This window comes from Falco peregrinus, chromosome 1, assembly GCF_023634155.1.
Source record: "Falco peregrinus isolate bFalPer1 chromosome 1, bFalPer1.pri, whole genome shotgun sequence".
Lineage (NCBI taxonomy): Eukaryota > Metazoa > Chordata > Aves > Falconiformes > Falconidae > Falco > Falco peregrinus.
In genome coordinates, this window is record NC_073721.1 from 37,008,215 (window position 1) to 37,029,758 (window position 21,544).

Sequence of the window (21,544 nt, forward strand, 5' to 3'; positions counted from 1 at the left end):
CATGCCTGAGGCCTGTTAAACTTCATCCAGAGAGGGATTAGGACCTAAGAGAGCAATTTAGACAGTAACCATTTAGCTTCTACTGTTACGTTGGCAAAACTCCACAGTGGAAATGCCTTTTGTTATTCCTGAACCTGGGTGTTTACAGCATGCAACGCCTGCTGCCGCAGCAGCACCAGCCCAAGTTTGGGCACCGCTTCCTAAGCAAGCTGCCCTGGCAATGGGATCACGTTGCGTTGGAAGTGGGCACCACCAGGCTGGTCAGCATGCACAAGGCGTTTAAAGTGGGAGAGGATTTGCATAGTCACGATATCACCAGCTTCAGTCTGATATTTGCTTCTGGGGCCGTGACGCTCATTAAAAGACATCCCCCAGTTCAGTGGGCTTTACCTCGAGCGAAGCTCGGTGAGGACAGCCAAGCAAAGAGCAGCTCGCAAGGTTCAGCACTGGGTGACGAAAGGAAAGCAGTGTGTTACGTGATAGGAAAGATAATGGTTTTTAAAAAATGCAAATCTTGGTCGGTTCAACGCAGTTAATCTCTTGTTGAACATAGACTGGGAAGAAAAGAAATTCATAAAGATGACACCCGGGTCCCAAGGCTGGGTGCAACACTTGGGATTCAGTGCAGGGCAGGCAAGAAAAATGAGCAATTGAAAGGCCAAGCAGTGGAAATTCCTGCTTGTAGGAAAACAGTGAGTGGGTCAGCGCACTGGCGTGTTGGGCCGGCCCGTGGGGCACCCTGCTCTCGTGTTGAGGCACAGAAGCAGTGACATTTTCCCCCGCGGTGTCTGGTTTGGCCCATCTTCGCGGGCACGCAGGGGTTCTGGCGTGACCCAGAGGGGCAAGCAGGAGCTCTGCCTGCAGCCCCCTGCCCACAGCCCCGCTGCCCCCTGCCCACAGTCCCCTACCCACAGCCCACAGCCCCCTGCCCACAGCCCCGCAGCCCCGCTGCCCGCTGCCCGCTGCCCGCAGCCCGGGGAGGCAGAGGACGGGACCCCCCCCCTTCCCCCGGGCCGCTTCCCGCGCTCCCCGCGCTCACACGGGGACCAGCGGTGCCGCCTCCTCCTCCTCCCCCTCTTCGTCCTCCTCCTCTTCCTCCCCGCTCTGCGCTGCCGGCTGGCAGCGTGCGGCTGGACGGGGACCTGCGCCCGGAGCCGGGCCGGGCTGTCGGCGGCCGGGTGCGGGGCGGCGGTGGGCTGCGGGCCGGGGGGCTGCGGGCTGGGGGCTGCGGGGCCGGGGGGCTGCGAGCTGGGGGCTGCGGGCTGCGGGGGCTGCCGGGCTGGGGGGCTCCCGCTGCCGGGGAGTCGCCGGAGCTGCCGCCCGCGGTGCCCCGGTGCCGTCCCCTGACCCGTTGTCCCTGGGCAGGCAGAGCCGGCGGCGCGGGGCCGGGCGGCGGGACCATGGCGTGGGGCGAGCTCAGCCTCCTCCGCTGGCTCCGGGAGAGCCGGCAGTCCAGGAAACTGATCCTGCTGATCGTGTTCATCGCCTTGCTGCTGGACAACATGCTCCTGACCGTGGTCGGTAGGTACAATGGGGTCTGGGTGGGCTTTTTTCCCCTCCTCCCGATTGATGCCAGGAATAACCTCCGGTGACAGCTGCACTCCCTGCCCGCACGATTAACGCTCTCGAAAACATTTTCAAGCACTTATTTTGTTGTTGGTTTGTTGTTTTTTTTTTTTTTTAAACACGAATGATTTTCTAGGTATGGCAAACACCCAGCTGTACACGTCAAAGTCTCGCTTTATTTCTATGTTCATTGCAGGATAAAAAGGTCTTAATAATTTATTTTTTTTTCTGCTAATACTGATACTTCGCAGAACAACAATATTTTTAGCTCATCATCGTTTTTTCTCCTGTGGTCATGCAACTGAAACAGCAGGCTAGATAACATTGGAGATGCCTGTTTCCTTGTGATAGTTCCTCCTTCCCCCACACTGGCCATAAAATGGGGGGTTAAGAAGAAACCCATCTAACTGGGTTTTAAGAAAAGCACTTCTGTGAGCTGGTTTAATAAAATTTTTCAAGTTTTGATCAAAGTCGTAGATGCAGCTTCTACTGGCATCAGTGGCTTAGTGTCAAGTCAGGAATCTACTCAGATCAGGGGCTTGAATATTTTTCACTGGTAGTTTTAGGAGCCCTCATCTTCAGATGTTTATAGGAGTTGAAAGAAAAGGCTTCAGAGAGGCTGCAGCCGGCGGCTGTGTGGGCACACGCGTGAAGGCACATGCTGCTGGCGGCGACGAGCCAGGCTGTGCAGAGCCAGCGCCCGGACCATGCTGCAGCCTCAGCTTCTGAATCACTCCTGAATGTCTGGGGGGACTTCGGCTTAAAAGCTACTGCCATAGGGTAGACCTCAGTTAAACACAGATGTATTTTTAGCAAGTAGATTTTGGATGGTTTTTACATGAATATATTTTCTTAGGAAGTTATTAACATTTAATTATTCAGTGCTAGAAGCCCTAGAAATTATGATAGTTCTCAGACTTACTGAAAGAGTGGCTTTTTCAGGAAGAGATGCAAGATGAGGAAGGGTGGTTCTGTCACTAAGTGTTAAATTGAATGAACCTGACATCTGTTTTGACAAATTCTGAAATGCTGATTTCTGAGATACATATTAATGTAATTAAAATTCATCTATGATTCTAAATAATACAAAGAAAATCCCTTTTGGATGATCTATTCAATGTACATTTTTTAAAAAAATGAGATATGCAAACACCACCACCACACATTAGTTCTGATTACTTAATATAGGAGTGTTATGCTTTTTTCCTTCTTATGGCTGTTATTTGTTGATATTTTTGTGGTTTATTTTAGAAATGTGTTTTATTAGATTTTTTAATATTTTGGTTTAATAATTGTTTCAATGCTTTTCTTATCTTTCATGTTTTCACAATCTAATAAATAGATTTGTGCAGTCAAGTGTAACAGAGACTCTTCAGACATGGGCTTTGATGCTTATATTTTGCTTTCTGGATGATGCCTGTGTAGAAAATCACATATGTGAAAACTGGCAAAAAATAAAAACTAACATAAAAGGATTTGTTTTAAACTGTACTTCTGAGTTACGGGTGTGTGTTTTCCCCTGAGAAAACTTCTATTTCAGTTCTGTGTTTCCATGTTTTAAAATCCTTACTAATGTGCTCTGTAGGAAAGCCTTGCATTTCCTAATCAATGGCAAAGCAAACAAGAAAATTTGGTGACTCCATTTACAAACAACCTGATAGTAAGATGACGATATATTCTATTTGTTTTTCCAGTGCCAATAATTCCCAGTTACCTTTACAGCATCAAACATGCGAAAAATGACACAGAAATCCAGACTACTAAGCCTAACGTAGTCTCAACAACGATGGACAATTTTCAGAGCATCTTCTCCTACTACGATAACTCGACGATGGTTACTGGAAATGAATCTGATCAGACAGGACCCGGCGAGCTGCCTCGTGCTCAGACAGAACAAATGACAGTAAATGTGACTCCTTCCCCGGCTGACTGCCCCAAGGAAGATAAGGACCTGCTGAATGAAAACGTTCAAGTCGGTCTCTTGTTCGCTTCCAAAGCAACAGTGCAGCTCATCACTAACCCCTTCATAGGGCCGCTGACAAACAGGTATGTTATTTCTGCTGCGTTACTCTGTAGGACCTGTAGTGATGTTTTAGTCCGGACTGGTATTTCAACAAAGTATTTTTAATTCTATTGTGGCTCTGGCTTACTGGCCTTCTCACTTTATCTGGAGGAAAATTTTAGTGAAATACATTTGGTGAACACTTCTAAACACCTACATCCTTTCCAAAATAAATGGGTAAGCTGCACATGAACCATCTGATACATTCAGTATTGTACGCTTTTCCTCCAGCTCCTCAAACCTCAGGTTCTTATAGAAACTTTTGCTGAAAAAAGTGTCGAAACATCTTCAATAGTTATATGGGGACAAAAGACACTACGATGTACTATTTACGAAGCACTGTAAACTGATGATATGTCTCTTACACCTATATTAGGCAAACATGATATTGAAACTGTAGGTGGGATTCAGATCCCTCCCTTGCTCTCCTAGAGATGCCCAGCTCTTGGTGTGATTTGGTATGCAGTGATCTGGAGTTGCCCAAGGTAAGAATTGGTGGGAAATTGTGTGGACTTCAGTGAAAAATGAACAAGTGTCAAACTTTGCTGATACCATGTTCATCACCAAGTTCAGTGGATCATGGATTTCCATCAGTACGTGATCTAGCCCAGCCTTCAAACTGTTCTTTCTGTCTCTTTGCATATATATGATGTCTGGCATGAAATATGCTTAATTGGTACTTCATGGAAAATCTGTCTGAGCCAGGATCAAGGGTGTAAGCAGCGATATCAATGACTTAGAACACACATACCCCCAAATCTGAGCACTGATGTTTACATTGAGATGTAAAAGTATTTATAATATCATTTCAATTTTTGATCTTAATTTGATTTTATTGTTAGCATTTTGTGTGACCGTTCCCCACAGAAGCAGCTGCAGTCCTCCTAAACAGTATGAGATCAATCTCTGCAGGAAATAAAATCCAAATTGTATTTAGTCAGATCACTAATTTTCATATTTCTTATTTGAGTTGTTTTTATAAAGAAGAATTACTGCTTTCAGACAATATGTGGCAGAAATTTGTCCTTGTAAAACATTTTTAAGTAGTCAATGCCTATTGTATGTGATGATACCCAAAACAACTAACACACTTTAATGTTAGATATTTGAGGTTTGCAAGCCAAAACTACCTTTCTTAGGTTTTACAGCTTATATATATATATATATATATATACACTATCCAACTGAGGGCTAAGCAGTGGTTTGACTCATAGTGTAACGAATTCAAAAGCTGTATTAAATTGGTGGAATTGATCTAAACACAAAAGCTCTAAATGAGACAGACAGTTTCATGTCTCTCTGATTTCACCTTATCTCCTACTGCACACCCCTACACAGATATAAGTATGCCATTGCAAAATCACTTTTCCACAAATACTGCTGCAAGTTGAGGAGGAAAACAGATTTTTGTTACTTGGATTTTCTGTATTTTGTGAGGCTGTAATAACTTATCCACAGGTAACAATGTCAAGTAATATTTATATAATAGTTCTTTAGGTATTCTTCTAGATTTTCCTAAATGTCTAAATGATTGCCTAATTGATATTTACTTTTCTATGTTAGTATCATCATTCCCACAACCTGCCAAACCAGGAGAAAGGCAATAATACACTCCACATTGCTGATGACTTTTTCAATAGCATGGTTATATCATTCTGTAGATACTATCTCAGACATCTCCTGAGTGAGAGGGCGTGTGTCCCTGCCGATGCCACACTGTGTGCCGGAACATCTCAGGACTGGAGCCTGGTGCTGCTGGTGCCAAGGCATGGGGTAACACCCCTCCCCTGGAGCTGGCTGTGGGATATGCCTGATATATCCTTAGGTCTGTCAATGGGGCAGCGATGTTCCCATACCATCTCCCTTTGCTGTCAGGAGCAGGGCTGGCAACACACCAGTGCCAACATTACTGCAGGGACCTGAGATTTCCTCCCAGAAACATCCTAGAGGTGCTTGCACAGGGCTGAGTGTGTGACTGCAATCACAGGAACAGGTTTGGGGGCTCAGGTGCCCATCCAGTGTGAGAAGAAAAATCAAGGACCGCATCATCCCAGTGTCCTGTGTGACAAAATCTTCTCTCATACAGCAGAAATGAGTACCTAAGTGGCAAAGTGGCCCTAAATTAGATTTAAGGATTACTGGTTTTCTTTCATGCATTATTTGTATCTTGGTACCAGTATCTGCCTTTCTTCTGAGAAATGTTTAGTGGGAAATATTAGTTAACATCAATAGAAGTCATTGGCAAAAAAACCCCCAAAAACAACTAAATTTGAGATTTCCTAATAATAGGGTTTATGATCACATAAAAAGCAGTGTGAAAACTGTGATTATTATAAATGAAGCAGAAAATATCTGGGTTATCGTTATAAAGAGTCTTCCTTACCACTGACAAGCTGTTTAGTGAAAATTGTTACTGCCATTATTACATTTGCAAAACATCACAGCTTAAGGAGAATTGGTTGCTTAGTTCAGTATTAGTGTGCGCAGTTTGTTAAGATGTGAAGTAAGTTTCCTTTCCAAATAGGTAGCGCACTCTGTTCATGGTTTTTATTTTTAAGTCAAACAAATGTTCAAGAGTGGTTTGGATTTTTAATCGAGTATGGCGTTACTGGCTTTTAGTAGGCTCTGGCTTGGAGTGCTTGAGTTTGTACAGGATGCAACAGGATGTTCTGTTTGTGACTCTGCCAATAATTAACTTGGGCTTTTTGGAAGTTTTGTAAGCTGTTCTTCCCTTTTTCTGTAACTACTGGAGGTATAGCTTTTTAAAAAGAAATTTCAAAATTGGTTTTACTCAAGAAGCAAGTTCTGCTAGAAATACTTATTTAAAGCCCAGCTCTTTCCGTTGAGTACCAGAGAAAACCACACCTGGCTTAGTGAACTGGTTTGCAGTCCATGAGACAATACAAGTTACCTTCGGTCTAGCGAAGTCCTAGCGCAGGAAGCGCTCAGTGATGGCTTTGCCGTGGGATGTCAACAACACACTTCCCACCGTGGCATGCTCTTAGAGCAGAGCTGATAACATTTTATAGCTCAGATGGACGTTGTGGTTTTCCTTGTAGGAAATTGGTAAGGAATGATCCAGATAGCGCAGCACCTGATACAGGGCATTCGCGAGGAGAGGCTGAAGGCTCTGCCTAAGCCTTTCCTGTGAAGGGAGTGGGCAGAAGGCTGCTGTGCCTTCTGTAACTAACTGATTTGCTCTGTTATTTTTTTTAACAAACAGGCATTTTCATCATTTTTACACCAGCCTGGCTACAGCTTTGAACTTAATTGCATGAAAGAATGAGTGGCTAGGAGCATGACATGTTCACAGCCAAGACATATGCAAAGAATAACACAGAGAAATAAATATCACTTGTAACTGCTTAGTTACAGCTCGGTTCCTATGTAAGCTTTCCTCTCAGATTTTGGCAGGTGATTGAAATGCCCAGTTCTGCAGGGTGGACGAAGCCCCTCTGCCTGCCCTATGCTCCACCATGGAGATGGAGAGGTCATGGACCATGCTCCCTGCCCCTGCATGTGTTTCCTTACCTTGACACACATTCAGTGCTTCATAACCTTGAGGAAAATACTCTCTTGCCATATGTCCTCCCCAGTCTGTGAGGAAGCCAGCCAGGACAGACTTAACAAGGGGTGCTCACAGTGGTACCAGTGTAGCTGTATGACAACAAGGCTGAAGTCAGTGGATCTGCAGCACCTTAATGGATCAATAATTAGGCTCTAATCATCCACAGCTGCTAACCTGGTCAGTGTAACCTTTATTTTACTGCTGCACAGGACCCATCGATCAGTTGTCTTATTGTGGGGTAACCTTGTTAATGGGTATAATCCACTTCTAAGCTGTCCTGCAGTCTGGGGCTAATATAAGACTGAAATGGGGTAATTTAGGTGTTCTCTATCAGTGGCAGCCTTTCCTCGCTCTCCTTTGGCTAACGACTCCAGCTTTTTCAGAGGTCAGAAATACTTGCAGGAAGTATTTTTAGCTGCAGGTAGCCTCGGTGAAACATGTTGGACTCTGCTTCAGACAGATTCTCTTAGAGGGTTTTGAAAGGAGTGTCTAAGAAAATTACATGCTTGAGCATGGTAACAAGAAAAAAGAAGAGGGAAGACAGGCTGTAATATTCTTGTTTTGTACACAGAGGAACAAAATGTAGAGATAACTGTCACGGAGTATGCCGTGCCATGACTGAGAAGTAGAAACTGCCTATTCACAGGTTTTTGCATGGCAAGAACATGAATGGCCCAGGACAAAATCACAGACTAGTTGGCTGCTATAGGCAATGCCTCTCCTTTTTGTGATTATTTATGTTGTACAGTTTAACTGTTCAGTAGTGCTTCTGCTTTTTATGATTATTTATGTTATACAGAGTAATTGTTCAGCAAAACTCACAGCCAGCGCTCCCTGATATCTGTTGGATAGATCAGGGAGTGCAGCTGCAGATTAGACAATTGTGGTAGCACAACTGCCAGCTAATTAGTGCTGCTATTTCAGGAGGAGGCAGAGTTTGCTAAGATTATGCAGAAAAGGACAATCTGCCTATCTAACTGGCAGCTGGGTGTGGGTAAGACTGTCCCCTGAGCAAGAGCAAGCATGACTTCTAGATGCTCAACAGCCTCGTCCAGGGGCAGCACACCAGTGTTGTGCATCTCCAAATGATGGGTGAAGTGCCAGGTAATTTTAGGTTTTTCAGGGGATTATAATGATTTGTTTAATTCAGCACAAAGGCATGTTCGGTGCTGACCTGTATACCTTTGCATCATATTGTATGATGGGTCACTGGCAATGCAGACTTTGGCTGAAATGACTAACTGTGCCCACACAGAGTCTAGTCCAGAAATGATTAATTGCTGTGTGGAGCAAAAGGCAAAAGGTATGTGTTAGACCTTGGTATGTGTGATAAAGCATCGTGGTCAGCTGGGTAGCAAGAGTAGGGCTGAGTTCTGCTCCAGTTCTGCCTTCATCACCCTCTGCTATGTAGCACTTCACAGCTTGCTGTGACCCCCGTTTGTCCAAGATAAAGGAAGAATGGTATCTGTGACTGCAAAACCTAAGAACAATTCTTGAATGGTATTTCATTGAGCATTAAAAGTGATTCCAAAGCACTTGTTTTCTTACAGCTTTCAACCACCAGAAACACTCCACGTATAGGAAGCCTATGGGAAGAATTGAAATCTGCTTTAGCTTGGGAGAGTATCGTTTAGAACTAGTATGATAGCCCTTCTCTTTAACTTATTAATTTTTATGGAAGGTCTCACAGCTTATGTCTGTTATCTAGTGATGGAAATGTGAATGTGGGAGCCAATCCGAATGGATTTGTCTTCATGCAAGTAACCGATTTTTAATTCGGTGTACTGGCAGCACAAATTGCTGTTTCATGGCCCCTGTGTCAAGTCTAAGAATTGCTTGATTTCTGTACTGAAATCTGACTTCTCCCCCTCAGTGTCCATCCTAGATGCCTCTGGGATGTCCTTGACAGACACAACCCTACTTTACTTTGCAGTGGAAGGGGACATAAGGACATTCAACTTTTGCTTTCCTTCCACAGGGGAAGATGATATTGCTCACTATAACTGCAGGTTTGGGGGAATTTTTTTTCTGTACTTCCATTAGTGCTTTCTTCAATTTAAAATTCAAACTTGAAGCAATTATGGTCCTATTCTCTGTGGCCTGTTCTACCTGAGCTCACTGGGAAGTTAAGAGCCCACTTCAGCTCTAAGGCAGGCAAGACGCTGGTAACAGGTAATTTTTTAATTTCTTCATATACACAGAAACACCAGTGGAGATTAGCATCCCATTGTATAGTATCTGCTATACACACAGCAAGAGAAAGGCTTAGGAAAACCATCCATTTTAAGTAAAGCAGACAAAAAAAGGTAGTATTATTCTCTTACAGGCCAGGTATCAAGGTGCTGAGAGATTAAAATTATTATCATAAGTCCACATATAAGCCTGTGACAGTGCCAGGGATTTAATTTGCTTTGGAAACACCAGTCTAGTTAAGTACTCCATGAGTAACTAGCCTCTGCTGGATATTTGCAACACCTACTTATAAATTTCCACTATAAGAATCTGCACACTATGTTTTTGTCATATTTTAATGTAGTGATGATATTTAAGGCAAAATTATTCTGCATTAGAGATCTCTCTGTTGTGTAGAAATGCGCATGCTAGATTTCTTTCATTCAGAAAACTCAAACAAGTGTTACAATGAGATATATAATGAATGTTGAACCCTACACTTCAGAGAGTTTTCCATTATCCAAGGTCCTTAATCATATAGAAATTACATAAACAAACGAAGCTCAGAATAATTATTTTAGTTTACCTATGTCACAACTGCTACTATTAAAAATTAAAAGGGCCATTATAGACTCTTCCATTATTTGATTGACTACTTTAGCCAATGCTGCCAATATAAATGCCCAATACTGTCAAATCATCGGAAGCTGAAGTCAGTCAGTACTCCTTGAAAAGTATTACCCATTGTTGAAGAATTTGGCCATTAAATAATGTCTTTGCACATACATTTGAAATGTACAATCCTACAAAAAAAGAAGCCGTGAATAAAGTGTGCTGAATAGAACATATAGACTGACTTCGGAGCTACCTGGGTAGAGCTTTTGATTCTAGGGCAGATTTTTAATGGTGTGAAAAAGAGTTTATTGTGAATTTTTTGGGGTTTTTTTTCAGTTTTAGTTGCTCAAAAATGTATTTACTTTCCAGACAGAAAATTATTTATTTCCTGGAAACTTGAAAATACTTCTAGCAACCAGGCATTTCTACAGACTGTTCTGAGTCCTAATGAAGAAGTGGGCTGATGAAGAAGGCTTTGATCAGCTCCATTTTTACTCCTAAACCCATGGAAAGCAAAAATATTATTCTCAAGCTCTTTGGGATTCTTCCAGTGCTCCTGGCTGAGGCAGAACTCCCAACAAAGCTGACGACAAATTTTTCCAGTAAAAAAGCCACTGGCATGATTGTGTCTCATTATAGTCATTGTCTCATGAGGATGGAAACAGATGAGCATTAAAACACTACTGGGATATTTCAAAAGTTCAGCATGCTCAGGCAGATCTTTCCCTTCTCATATCCTTGGCAACCCCATGGAGGCCCAGAGGGGCTTTATTGGGAACAATTATGGTGGAACAAGAACAAGGCAATCACATTCTAACGAAAGAAGGATTTCTTCCAGGGATTTCAGATACAAAGTCTGCTGTGCCAGATGAAAAGGCATTTTAACATGGACAGCTTTGACCATGTAGTCTACAGCAAATAGTTCAAAGCCTACCAAGGGGCTACAAGTTGGGTTTTTGCAGTGTGTGCACTCATGTGAGTTAGTCTAACTCAAAATCTCAGTGAGACAATCCCAGAAATGTGAATATTCATTTTGTTTTCCAGAATAGGCTACCAGATCCCACTGTTTGCTGGCTTCTGCATCATGTTTGTGTCAACAATCAGTAAGTGTCCACATCTTATTTGGTCTGGCCCAGATGCAACTTTTAAATAAATTATCTATAATAATTACCACTATGAATTATTCTTGTTGATGTAGAGAGACTGATTTCCAAGGAAAATGTAAGAGTGGCTGCTCCATGTGGATGGCAGTGCTGATGGGATTTGACAAGTGCACTCTTAGGAATGTGCTCTAAGGAATTCACAACCTTCCATCCCACCTCAGCGGGTCTCTTCCTCAGCTGTCTCTCCGGTTCTTGTACTCTGAAGTGGTGCTCAGACAGTTTTAAGCAGATTATCAGCCATGAGAGGGCTATCTTTGCAGGCTTCTTAACAGCTGTCTATGTAGGGGCTTATCAGAAAGATTGTGAGTCTGCAGTGGTTCATGAGTAGAATGTGAGTGAACTGTATCGTAGCGTTACTAACATCGCTGTGGGATGTGGAAACAGGGGCATAGCATGCAAGTCAGCTGAGATAATTTGTCTGCTCTAATGGGATTGATAAGTCTTTAGCTGCTGTTTTATGTTTGGTTTTGGCATGGTGGTTAAAGTAGTGGCCCAGATGACAAGAGTATGGAGGAGAATATTAAGGATTGTTAGAAGCCTGTGAGGAATGGTGAAAGAACTGGGTTTGCCTCAGAAGGCAAATGTCAGAGTTTGATATCGGAGCTGATGATGAAAAGGAAGGGAACAAACAGTTTTCCATGTTCACTGTACATAAGAGAAGGACCAACAAGCTTAAAACTATCCTCAAGGGGACTGAAGCACTGGAGAGGATTACCTGCTCTTAGAGTCTCTGCATTTTAGGAACGTGTTAAACAAACTTTGGCTGAGATGAAGATAAGAGTAGTGAGCCTAATTCAAGGCAGAGGGGACTGCTGTTTGTCTACTGACATCCTTCCTTCTTTTATTTTTCTGGATTTTTCACTGTCCATGTAGATAGGGATTTTTGTAAGACCTAGTGAAAAGCCCAAAAGGCACAATGCCACAGGGTGGGTGGGAGAAGTGCATGTGGGATCTTGTGTTCAGTTTGTGCGTTACACCTTCCCACAGCTACAACCAGCCTGGCAAAATTCCTCAGGTGGCCAACAGATAGGAGCTGAAAACAGTTTTTAAAATCTCAGTGCAGATTTAACAACATTGACCGTAACACAGGCTCTACAAGCAGAGATGTGCTTGGGTTACTGGGACACTCCTGCTTCCCCGTGCTGTGGATGGGGTATTGAGCTGGACGGATGAGTGCAGCAGCCAGGGGCTCTGTCCTGAAAGGCAGATAGTGGCCAAGAGTGGGACCTGAGGTTAAATCTCTTGGGGAGATAGAGAGAAGCACCTTCTCTAGTGCAATTTCTCTGGTGCTCTGCTGTTGGGAGGATGAGGAAGGTGCTACAGCCCTGGCATGGGTGCAGCTGGCTTCCCTGCCCCTTCAGCCAGCTGTGCTGCACAGCACCTGGTGTGGAGCTGGCACCACCTGGGTAAAACCTCTGTCCACCCATTTACTTACTGGAGGAAACACCGGTGCATGCATGCAGCTGCGTGAGTTAAAGCTTGGTTTCCCCAAATGCTTGGAGCTTTGGACCGAGCAGCCTTAAAAGAAGCAGCATGGAGAGGCAGGCTGGAAAGAAAGATCTTGTTACTCCTGTGTGCAGCTGAATCAGAGCAGGATGTAATCAAATCCTATGTAATTAGTTAAAACTGCTTGTGCGCTTGCATTCTGTGTCACCAGGAGGCTTAGACAACTGAGAGCAATTCAACACTGACACATCTAAACGCAATAAGAGAAAATAATGCAGTTAGCATTGAAAGCAGCACAAGTCACTGTAAATGCTTGACTCAATTGTATGAAGTTTTTGTGATAGTTTCAAGAAATCTAACTTTTTAACCCAGTTAGAGTTAACCTAATTTTACCTCCGTTTTTTCTGTAGTGTTTGCCTTCTCTGGAAGCTACACATTGCTGTTTATTGCCAGGTCTCTTCAAGGAGTGGGTTCCTCTTGTTCTTCGGTGGCAGGTAAGAGAAGAGACGATAGAGTAAAATGCAGATCACCAATTCTGTCGGTTTTAGTCATTTTCTGAATTGTATTTTGTCTGCAGTTTCAATAATTAATACAAAAATATTCAATTAAATCAATTTCACTTTTTTCCTGTCCCTTTCATATATAGTAGCTCAAAAGCAAATGTCTTTTCAGACTTCCATGGTATTTGGGTTGCAGTAAGGTAGAGCACTAAATGAAGTGCACTCTCCCTGGGATTTCTGCATCTGTGCCTTCAAGATTTTAAATTCATTTTTAGCCATTTTAAAGGTCAGCAGGAACTTATGGTGGTACTTACTATAGCAGAGATAGAGCTCTGTCTGTTACTGAAATTTCTGTTATAAAATGTTGTTTCCAAGGACTTACCATGCTATCTGCCAGCTTGGACTCAGGTTAGCTGTACCAGATTTCCAATGCAAGATTACAAGTTTTAAATGAGTGGGTGAAATGGAGTATGGGTTTTCACCCCAAATTTTTCAACCATTTCTGAGACTGGAGAAAATAGGTCATGCTCATTTTGCAGTCTTGTCTTGGAAAAATTTCCCGTGGTGGCAGCAGAAATATAGATTTGGCTTGGGAAGGGAGGTGAATCCAGTGTTTTGTCAAGAATGTGTGTTTTGGCTTCCTCAGAAAAATTCCCCCTTCCAAGCTGGACTGTCCTATAAGCAGGGTTCACATACACTCCATAGAAACTTAACAAGAATTTCTCAGCCTGAGCATTTGAATGGGAGCAAGAGGCACCTGATGCTTCAGATGGGTTTGAAGCTGCACAACAAGCATTAGTTACAGCGAGATTTAAACCTGGATGAGCAGTGGGACGAGTGAGGATGTGGCTGGGGGGCAGGCAGTGGCTGGTGTGAGGAGCCGGGATGGTGAAGGTAAAGACAAGCAGGAGGGGCAGAGACAAGAAAATCCACCTTTTCTCCTCATACCAGTTGAGGTTCCAAGTCAAGCTTTCCAAAGGGAAGATGTGCCAGAACCAAAATTATTGTTCAGCTTTAACTTGGTCCCTGTGCAAGTGTGCGCCTTGAGGTATGGCTCTTAGACAAGTACGTGACTTTTTTTCACAGACAACCTACAAAATAGAGCAGAAAAGGCCAGGAGACCACCTCCTTCACCTCCTTCCTGAAGGCAGGACAGCTTTGTATCTGTCATTCCTCATGAGCACTTGGCAGGCATGTTCTCGGAAGCCTCCAGAAATGCCCTCAGCGTCTAGCTTCGTACTTAAGTACCTTTACTGTCAGGAAGCTTTTTCTGACGGCTCATCTAAAGCCTCCTTACTGCCATGTAAACCTGTTTCTGCTTCCAGTGCTTGAGAGAACAGGAAGAACGGTTCCTTTGCTTTATCTTGGTGGCACTTTTTCATATTGCAAGACTACTGCCACATCTCACATCAGTTTTCTCCTCTCTGGTTTTAAATTGCAAGTCCTGCAGTTGTGCTTCAGATATTTTTCTAAGCCTTTGCTCACCCTCATTGCCCTTCTCTGGATGGTCTCCAGTCACCCCTGCCTTTCCTCCTGTGAACACCAGCCCCAGCGCCCAGGAGCAGATCTGACTCCTCACAAGGGCCAGTGGCAGCGAGGGTCACTTCATGGATCTCACAGGCAAAGGAAGTTTTTTGCAGTGTTGCTACCAACCAGTCATTTACTGCCCTGCGTTTGTGCACGTAATCATGCCTACCTACGTGTAACACTTTGTATCATCATCTTTGTATTCCCTCCTATTTTTTTCCAGAATATTTCTCCAAATCTCACAGAATCATTGTGAATTCAGTTATTGTTCTCTAATTTACTCTTCAAGTGTTCATGCAAACAATTTGATATCATCCACAGTCTTCAATAAGCAGGTTAATCCACACAGGACCTCTGCTCTTTCGATGCACATGATGGGTGGTATTCACTCAATGATCAATCATGCAGTTTTTTGTCTTCTTTTTCTGTGTAGCCATGGACTTTATTTACTGAGTCCTACTTAAACCTTGATTTGAAAACAGAATTATTCATTTCTGTGAGGACTCTCCTGCAGCATTTACGTCTGCAGTGTCTGAGTGCTTTACAAAACCACAGATGATTTAGGCTTCGTGTTTCCTTTTGTGTAATGAAGGTTCCTCATCAAACGCAGCAGAAGTGAGGCACGTGAAGATAAAGGTCAAAATGATCCTTTAATTTTGGAAGCTGAACTTGAAATACTCATTTCCAAAGGAATCAGCTCTGCATAACACCTCATGCCCAGAGCACAGCTCGCACTGCACACGGTTCTAGCTGTGAGTGGTCGCCAGACCTTTGTGTCAAGTGCCCACAGTACCGATAACACATAGTGAATACTTACCAAAAGCTTTGTTTCTGCTGGGTGAAATGCATCGAAAAGCTCTGTGACAAAGACAGGGATAAAGAATCTAGCAAATCAAGCCGTCATTAAATTACCTGAGCAAGGCTGTACAGTAGAACACGGTCTTGGAGATCATTTACATTGCCAAACCCCCTTTTTGCTTCAAAGTGAATTCTATGGGGAGGAAATGTTTGTATCTATATTTATTTTTATTTATTTACATACATATATATATGTAACTGCTGTCATCTCTGTATAACATTTAGTAGTGCTGGCAAATGATGTCCATAAACTGTAGTACACAGATGCTTAATTTTGTGTTGTGCATTTTGCTTTTTTCTTTCTTTTTTTTATTTTTTTTCGTTTTAGGGATGGGTATGCTCGCCAGTGTCTATACAGATGATGAAGAGAGAGGCAACGCGATGGGAATTGCACTGGGAGGCCTTGCTATGGGAGTATTAGGTCAGTGAGTTGGAGGCTCTGCTGGCAGGAGATACCACCGCCCAGCTTTCCCAGAGCATGTCCTTGTGATCTATGAAAGCAGCAGCAGAGTCCCATCGAGTGTAACGTTATTGTGCTGTCTCCAAATTACGTTCATGATGCATGTTAAGAACAGTTTTTCCCACAGCAGCACGTTTCTTATACAGATACACGTGCCAGATACGTGTCTCAACCTCTGAGATGTCTGGGGTTTGTTTGTATGGAAGAGTATTTTGGGGAGTAAAGAATATGGTTATTGTCATGAGCAATGAGCTTTGTTGGGATTTTTAAATGGAGCTTTGGGTCCCTGAGTGCCAGTAGCAGGATGCCCAAATGCTTGCAGGGCTGTGGCTTCACCACTGTGTCCTTTCTCTCCCCCTGGCAGTGGGCCCACCTTTTGGGAGCGTCATGTATGAGTTTGTGGGGAAGAGTTCTCCCTTCCTGGTGCTGGCAGCGCTAGCTCTGTTAGATGGAGGTCAGTAAATACAAAGAGTCAATATCACCATGCAGTATCTCCCTTTCCTATTACTACCATCTAACCCCCTTCTTGAAGAAATATTACAGTATTGATTTCTTTTTGCAGCTGTTCAATTATTTGTTCTGCAGCCATCCAGAGCACAAGCAGAAGTAAGTATTAAGGTAAAACCGTCTAGGCGATGGATGACACTTTGTCTTTCCTAATCCCAAGCTTTTGTTTCATAGAGTCAGAAGGGGACACCGTTACTGACACTTTTGAAGGACCCATATATCATTATTGCAGCAGGTACCAGACCCTTCCCCCCCCCCCCCCTTTAAATCAACTGTTGGTGTTATACATGGCATCCTGGAACGCCTCAGGCTGAGCTGGTTTAACAATATTGTCATTTGCTGGTTTCGTTTGCGTTGAATTACTGTTGGTGATACAGGATGAATCTACTAGTAGAAGCATAACAGGCAGAAGGCTTGAAATGTAGATGTCTTTCCAGCTGAGAGGACACTCGTGACTTGTGGTTGCTTGCTAAGGCGATGAAGTGTGGCTGTGAAACTCTCTGTGAGGCAAGTGAATAGGACCAAGGCTTTTGGAGGGAGGTGTTGCCAGCATATCATGGGCAGGCACCAGGAATAATGCTGAGATTGGTTTCTGTTTGAAGAGGGAGTGAGCTCGGTCCCTAGAGCGTGGATTCTATTTCAGAAAAGGTCTGGGCTGACTGGTGGATGGCATTTGGTATTACCTGTATCGTTTGTCTAAGGAGTCGCACTGTCTTGAGGGAAGTTTGCTTTCTTGCATTGCGTTTTGTTGAATGTTTATTCTGAAGTCTGTAATCAAGCCTGGCCCTTTTTAATATTGATAAAATAAATGGAAACAGATAATTATTTTTGCAGTTTTGTTTCTTAGTCTTAACCTGTCCCTCAACGCAGTTCTTCCAGGCATTTCTCAGATTCTTTGTTTCTTGGTGATCTCAGGGAATTATCGTAACCGTAACTCTGTGGCTGGACGCTCGGTCAAGCTGTGACTGAAGCTATACAAACACTTCTACTTGAGAAGTTCTTGGAGCGTTAGAAGACCTTTCCATAGAGTAAAAGTATTTGAGGGGAAAAGAGTAGCAAAGACAGTACCTGCCATAAGAGGTCAGATCTCTCATTCATCTAATTCAATACCTTGTCTCTCACAGTGGTTAAAGCAGGTGCTGCAAGGTGAGGGTCATCTAACATTATTCTCTAGCTAATCTACTTTGTATGCAATCCCTGCCAAGGTCTAATATGTAACAGAACTTGGTTTACACTGCAAAATATGACCAGGGGACTGAATTTAAGGGGTACTTTGCTTGACTAAGACTTAACTACTCCTGCCAAGCTTAGTCTTAGCCAACAAAAAGGTAGCAAGGACCATGGATCTCACTATTCTGACCGTGTCCAACGTCTGTGAAGAGCAGGGATGGACTTTGTTCCGATATTCTAACACATTTGCATGGCATTCAATTTCTGCAGCTATTCTCGCCTCTGTAGCTGGTTCAGCTGATGTTTTGGGGCTCTGTAAATCAGGACTGTGCAGGGTTAGAGCCCCAAAGTGGCGAAGAAAACTCAAGGACTGGTAGGCTGGCATTGGGGCAGTGTGCGTTGGAGAGACCTTCCCTTTATTGCCCTGGCTCTCTTTGCCTCTTGCTTCCCTGCACGTGCTCGCAGGCACTGCCAGTGCCTCCTGTTTCCCCTTTCCACCTGCGATCCAGTGCAGCTGGACGCAGCAGGAGGCAGGGAAAGGAAGGATATACAGAGGGGTAGAGACATAAAGACCCTCTCTGTTCTGATCCCTCCTGCTCACCAGCTGCTCTGGATGACCTGTCCTGCTCCCAGCAGGAATCAGCACCCAGGGTAGGAGAAAGTCCCCCCGGCGGGCTGCCGGCAGGGTTAGGTACAGCACCCAGGGGCTCTGCCCCCCGGGATGGAGAAGCCCAGAGCTTTGACAGTACAGTTTGATGATGTTCTCTAACCTCAGCCTCTTCTCCTCCTGCTTTATTTCCCTTGCAGACCAAATCTGGTTTTGTCAGAGCTCAGCACCAAATACCAGCTATAAATTCAGCCAACCTTTTCTCTGGCCTCAGTTTATCCACACCTCAGTCCAAATGCAGCTTTCTTGATGCACCAGGAATACACTGCTTAAATGTTAATTGCTTCAGTTCTGAAGCTGTTGCTTTTTTGCAGTAAAAAGGGTCTGAAAGTTTCATTTGCTCACCCTTACCCCAAGGAGTTCAGTATTTTCCTTGGTTTATTTTCTAAGCTGGGAACTTCTGATCCTGATGCTAACAGGGAAGGGTGGCTAATCGGTTGGTTGGGACGGCGGAGCTGATCTCCCCATGATCTGACACCTTGGGGCTATCAGCCAAGGCACCATGCCACACTGAGGATAATATGTCTTCTCCTTTACCAAGATGCTGTGGATGTAGATGGCGCACACTGTGCATGACATTCAGATACAACAATTAGAGAGGAGAAGGGTAAAAGTCCCACCAGGTTTGCACTGCTCAGGGAGATTAGAGGTTTTGAATGGCTTTTAAGGCAGCTGACTACCTCGTTAAAAAATTGACTGCCTCTCTAGTGGGCTGACTTGGTAACCACCAGTGAAAAGCAGGGACATGCTGCAAACGGGCTAGCAGTTTTGGTGTTTCTTGCACTCTTGATTTAGGTAAACTAATTTCATGCTACAAATTCAGATTCAATCTCCTGAGTGTGCATCATACACTTGAGACATAATTGTCTGTATTCTCAAAGTACAAGCACTTTCTGACCAATTTGGCTTATCTATAGCACAGTATTCCTCTTCAACACAAGGTGTCTTGAACTCTAAGTGTGGAGTTCTTCTCTTTTCTTTGTGAAAGCATAACTTTCTCCCTTGATAAAGCCATGTTGCCTGTGAGTTAATAACATTGACTGTTGCTACAGACAGGAGGCCAGTGCTGTCATTCACTCACTGTCTGTCGCAGTCCCTGTGGCCAGCCCTACTGCCTGGCCAGTGCCAGCAGCAGCTATTGCAGTGTGGGCTGTGGTCATTTCTGCTGAACATGCACTCACCAGTCCAGGTGGGGAGGTCACAAAGATGTGGGCATCAGAGGGATGGGACCAGATGAAGCTGCTCACATGAAAACCCCTGTAGGAGAAAGGAAACGTGAGCAAATACAGATTCTGCCTCCTGTGTGGATTGTGTCAGAGGTGATGCTTCAAAGTCAGTGCCATCAGTGCTCAGTGACCCAGGCAAAAGAAACATTACTGGCATGTTCTGTCAGTGCTAGTAGGAGCTCAGTGAATGATGTCAACAGCATTCTTGCAGCCAGACCTCACTGACAGGGATTAAAGAAACAGGTGCTACTGGCTGACAAAATTGCATGGACAGACACATGAGTTTAAATTACCAAATCCAAAAACCAAAGCTGAGACAGGTATCATCATGACCACATGGGTTCTTGAGAAGGTGTGTGACAGCTTTTCACTGGGTACTCGCTTTTTCACAGAAAAGTACCAGTGATGTCTACAGCACTCAGCCAAAAGCTGAGTGGGATTCTCAGCTGCAGAGATGGAATCCAGCTGGAAGGTTGCAATTTCACACCTTCTGGCCAGTGCAGGATGTTTAATTTAATTTAAAGAAGAAATGATGTAGAATTTATGCCCTTGAGACATGGCTTTTTAGGGAGAGGTCAGCTCCATGCAAGACAGAGGAGGCAAAAAAGGTATCTTCTGGGGAAGCTTTGCTAAGGCGGCAGAGTCTTTGTTGGATTTTGCCCTGAGCTCGCAGAGCACCAGCTCAGGCTCTCACTTTTCTTTTGGGGTACATCCTAAAGATCTGAAGTACCTTTGTCACCATACACTTTGGTAAGCTCTGGTGATGCTTCCTGACCCAATGAGAAGATGCCTCACACATGTGCATGCACACCTGTTTCTCATTTCTTTGTGAAGTTTGTTAAAAGTAGAGTGAGATCTTTGCTATTTAAGCCATCTCTGTTAGAGTGGCCCTCCTTCCTCTGGCTGTGCTTTGTGTGGTCTGAAACGTTTTTCCAGCACCAAGGAAGTTGCTTGAGCATGGCTGATTTTGGCTTAGAAGAGGGCAGCCCTGAGGTGTTTAACTGTGGCTCCTTGCAGATGCTACGCTAGTGGGAGCTTGCACCGGAGTGGAAAGGTTAGCTTTGCATCTAACCTTTTGTCCTCAGGGTAAAGCACTGCTGAACTGTGGCTCCTTGCCCCAAGAAGGGAGTGAGCCAGCTAGCCTGCAAGTTCATTTGAGGAATGTTGGATACACAGCCTGATATATTCTGACAGGTTTGAGCAAAGAATGACATCAGTGCTCATTTTGTTTTGAACTGTATGATGAGGACCTTGTTCCAGGAGAAATGTTTCTCTGGCCTCAGACAAATTAAGCTTTTTTTTTTTAATTAAAAAAAAAAAGTAAAATTTGAATGGTAAACAACTGTAAGAGTCTAGAATATTCTCCTGAATTTCAGGGACTGTAAATATTAGGAAGAAAAGTGGGAACATGTGTTTGAGGTTATCACTTGTAGGAATGACTTCCAAACTCCCTTGAAAGCCATTCTGTAATGGATTAGCACAGAGGACGTGTCCTGTTGCCCTGTGTTAGGCTTTGACTGCCTTGGGGTCTTTTGAGTAAGTGGGAAAGGCATTTTGAATTCAAAGAAATACCATGGGGTTTAATAACCCCTGTGCTAAAGCTCAAGTGCACTACTGAGGCTAGATGAACTTGACACAAACCCACCAGAGCCTGGATCTGCAGGCAGTGGTGCAGGGCAGAGCAGAGCCGGTGGGCAAGACTGAATCAGCACTTCCACCGCTTGTTATCCTTTGCATCTGGGTGACTGAAGGTCCAGAAATTCAAAAGAGATTTGGAAGCATTTGAAATTCATAGGGCTGGGCAAGCTCAGCCAGACTCATGCTTTGCTGCACAGGCTTACTGGCTGCTAGCTATAGGATCTTGACACACAATCCCCTTTTGTAGGGGTCGGACATCTCTGTGGCTGTCTCTTGGTATTTTTAGGCTCAAGACCTCCACATCCCATCATAGTTGTCCTCAGATGATGGAGGCATAGGGTCAGAACAGGGCTCCAGTTTTGCCCCGGGAGACTAGATGAAGACCAAAAGACTGTAGTT

General features: G+C 44.0%; 1 protein-coding gene across 3 annotated transcripts in view; it reads left to right on the plus strand.

Moving 5' to 3' along the window:
- The first annotated feature begins 1,060 nt into the window (after positions 1–1,060).
- SLC18A2 (solute carrier family 18 member A2) overlaps positions 1,061–21,544 on the plus strand; it is a 32,966-nt gene continuing 12,482 nt past the window's right edge. For 2 of the 3 annotated variants that reach the window (XM_055801273.1, XM_055801291.1), the window contains exons 1-9: positions 1,064–1,178; positions 1,366–1,521; positions 3,261–3,612; positions 11,028–11,086; positions 13,003–13,086; positions 15,806–15,898; positions 16,302–16,391; positions 16,500–16,543; positions 16,619–16,679. In XM_055801273.1, coding sequence (XP_055657248.1) covers positions 1,401–1,521; positions 3,261–3,612; positions 11,028–11,086; positions 13,003–13,086; positions 15,806–15,898; positions 16,302–16,391; positions 16,500–16,543; positions 16,619–16,679 — 904 coding nt within the window. In that variant the 5' untranslated portion in view covers positions 1,064–1,178; positions 1,366–1,400. Of the gene's footprint in view, positions 1,192–1,365; positions 1,522–3,260; positions 3,613–11,027; positions 11,087–13,002; positions 13,087–15,805; positions 15,899–16,301; positions 16,392–16,499; positions 16,544–16,618; positions 16,680–21,544 lie in introns of all 3 variants that reach the window. The other variant, XM_055801281.1, reaches the window with a different exon arrangement.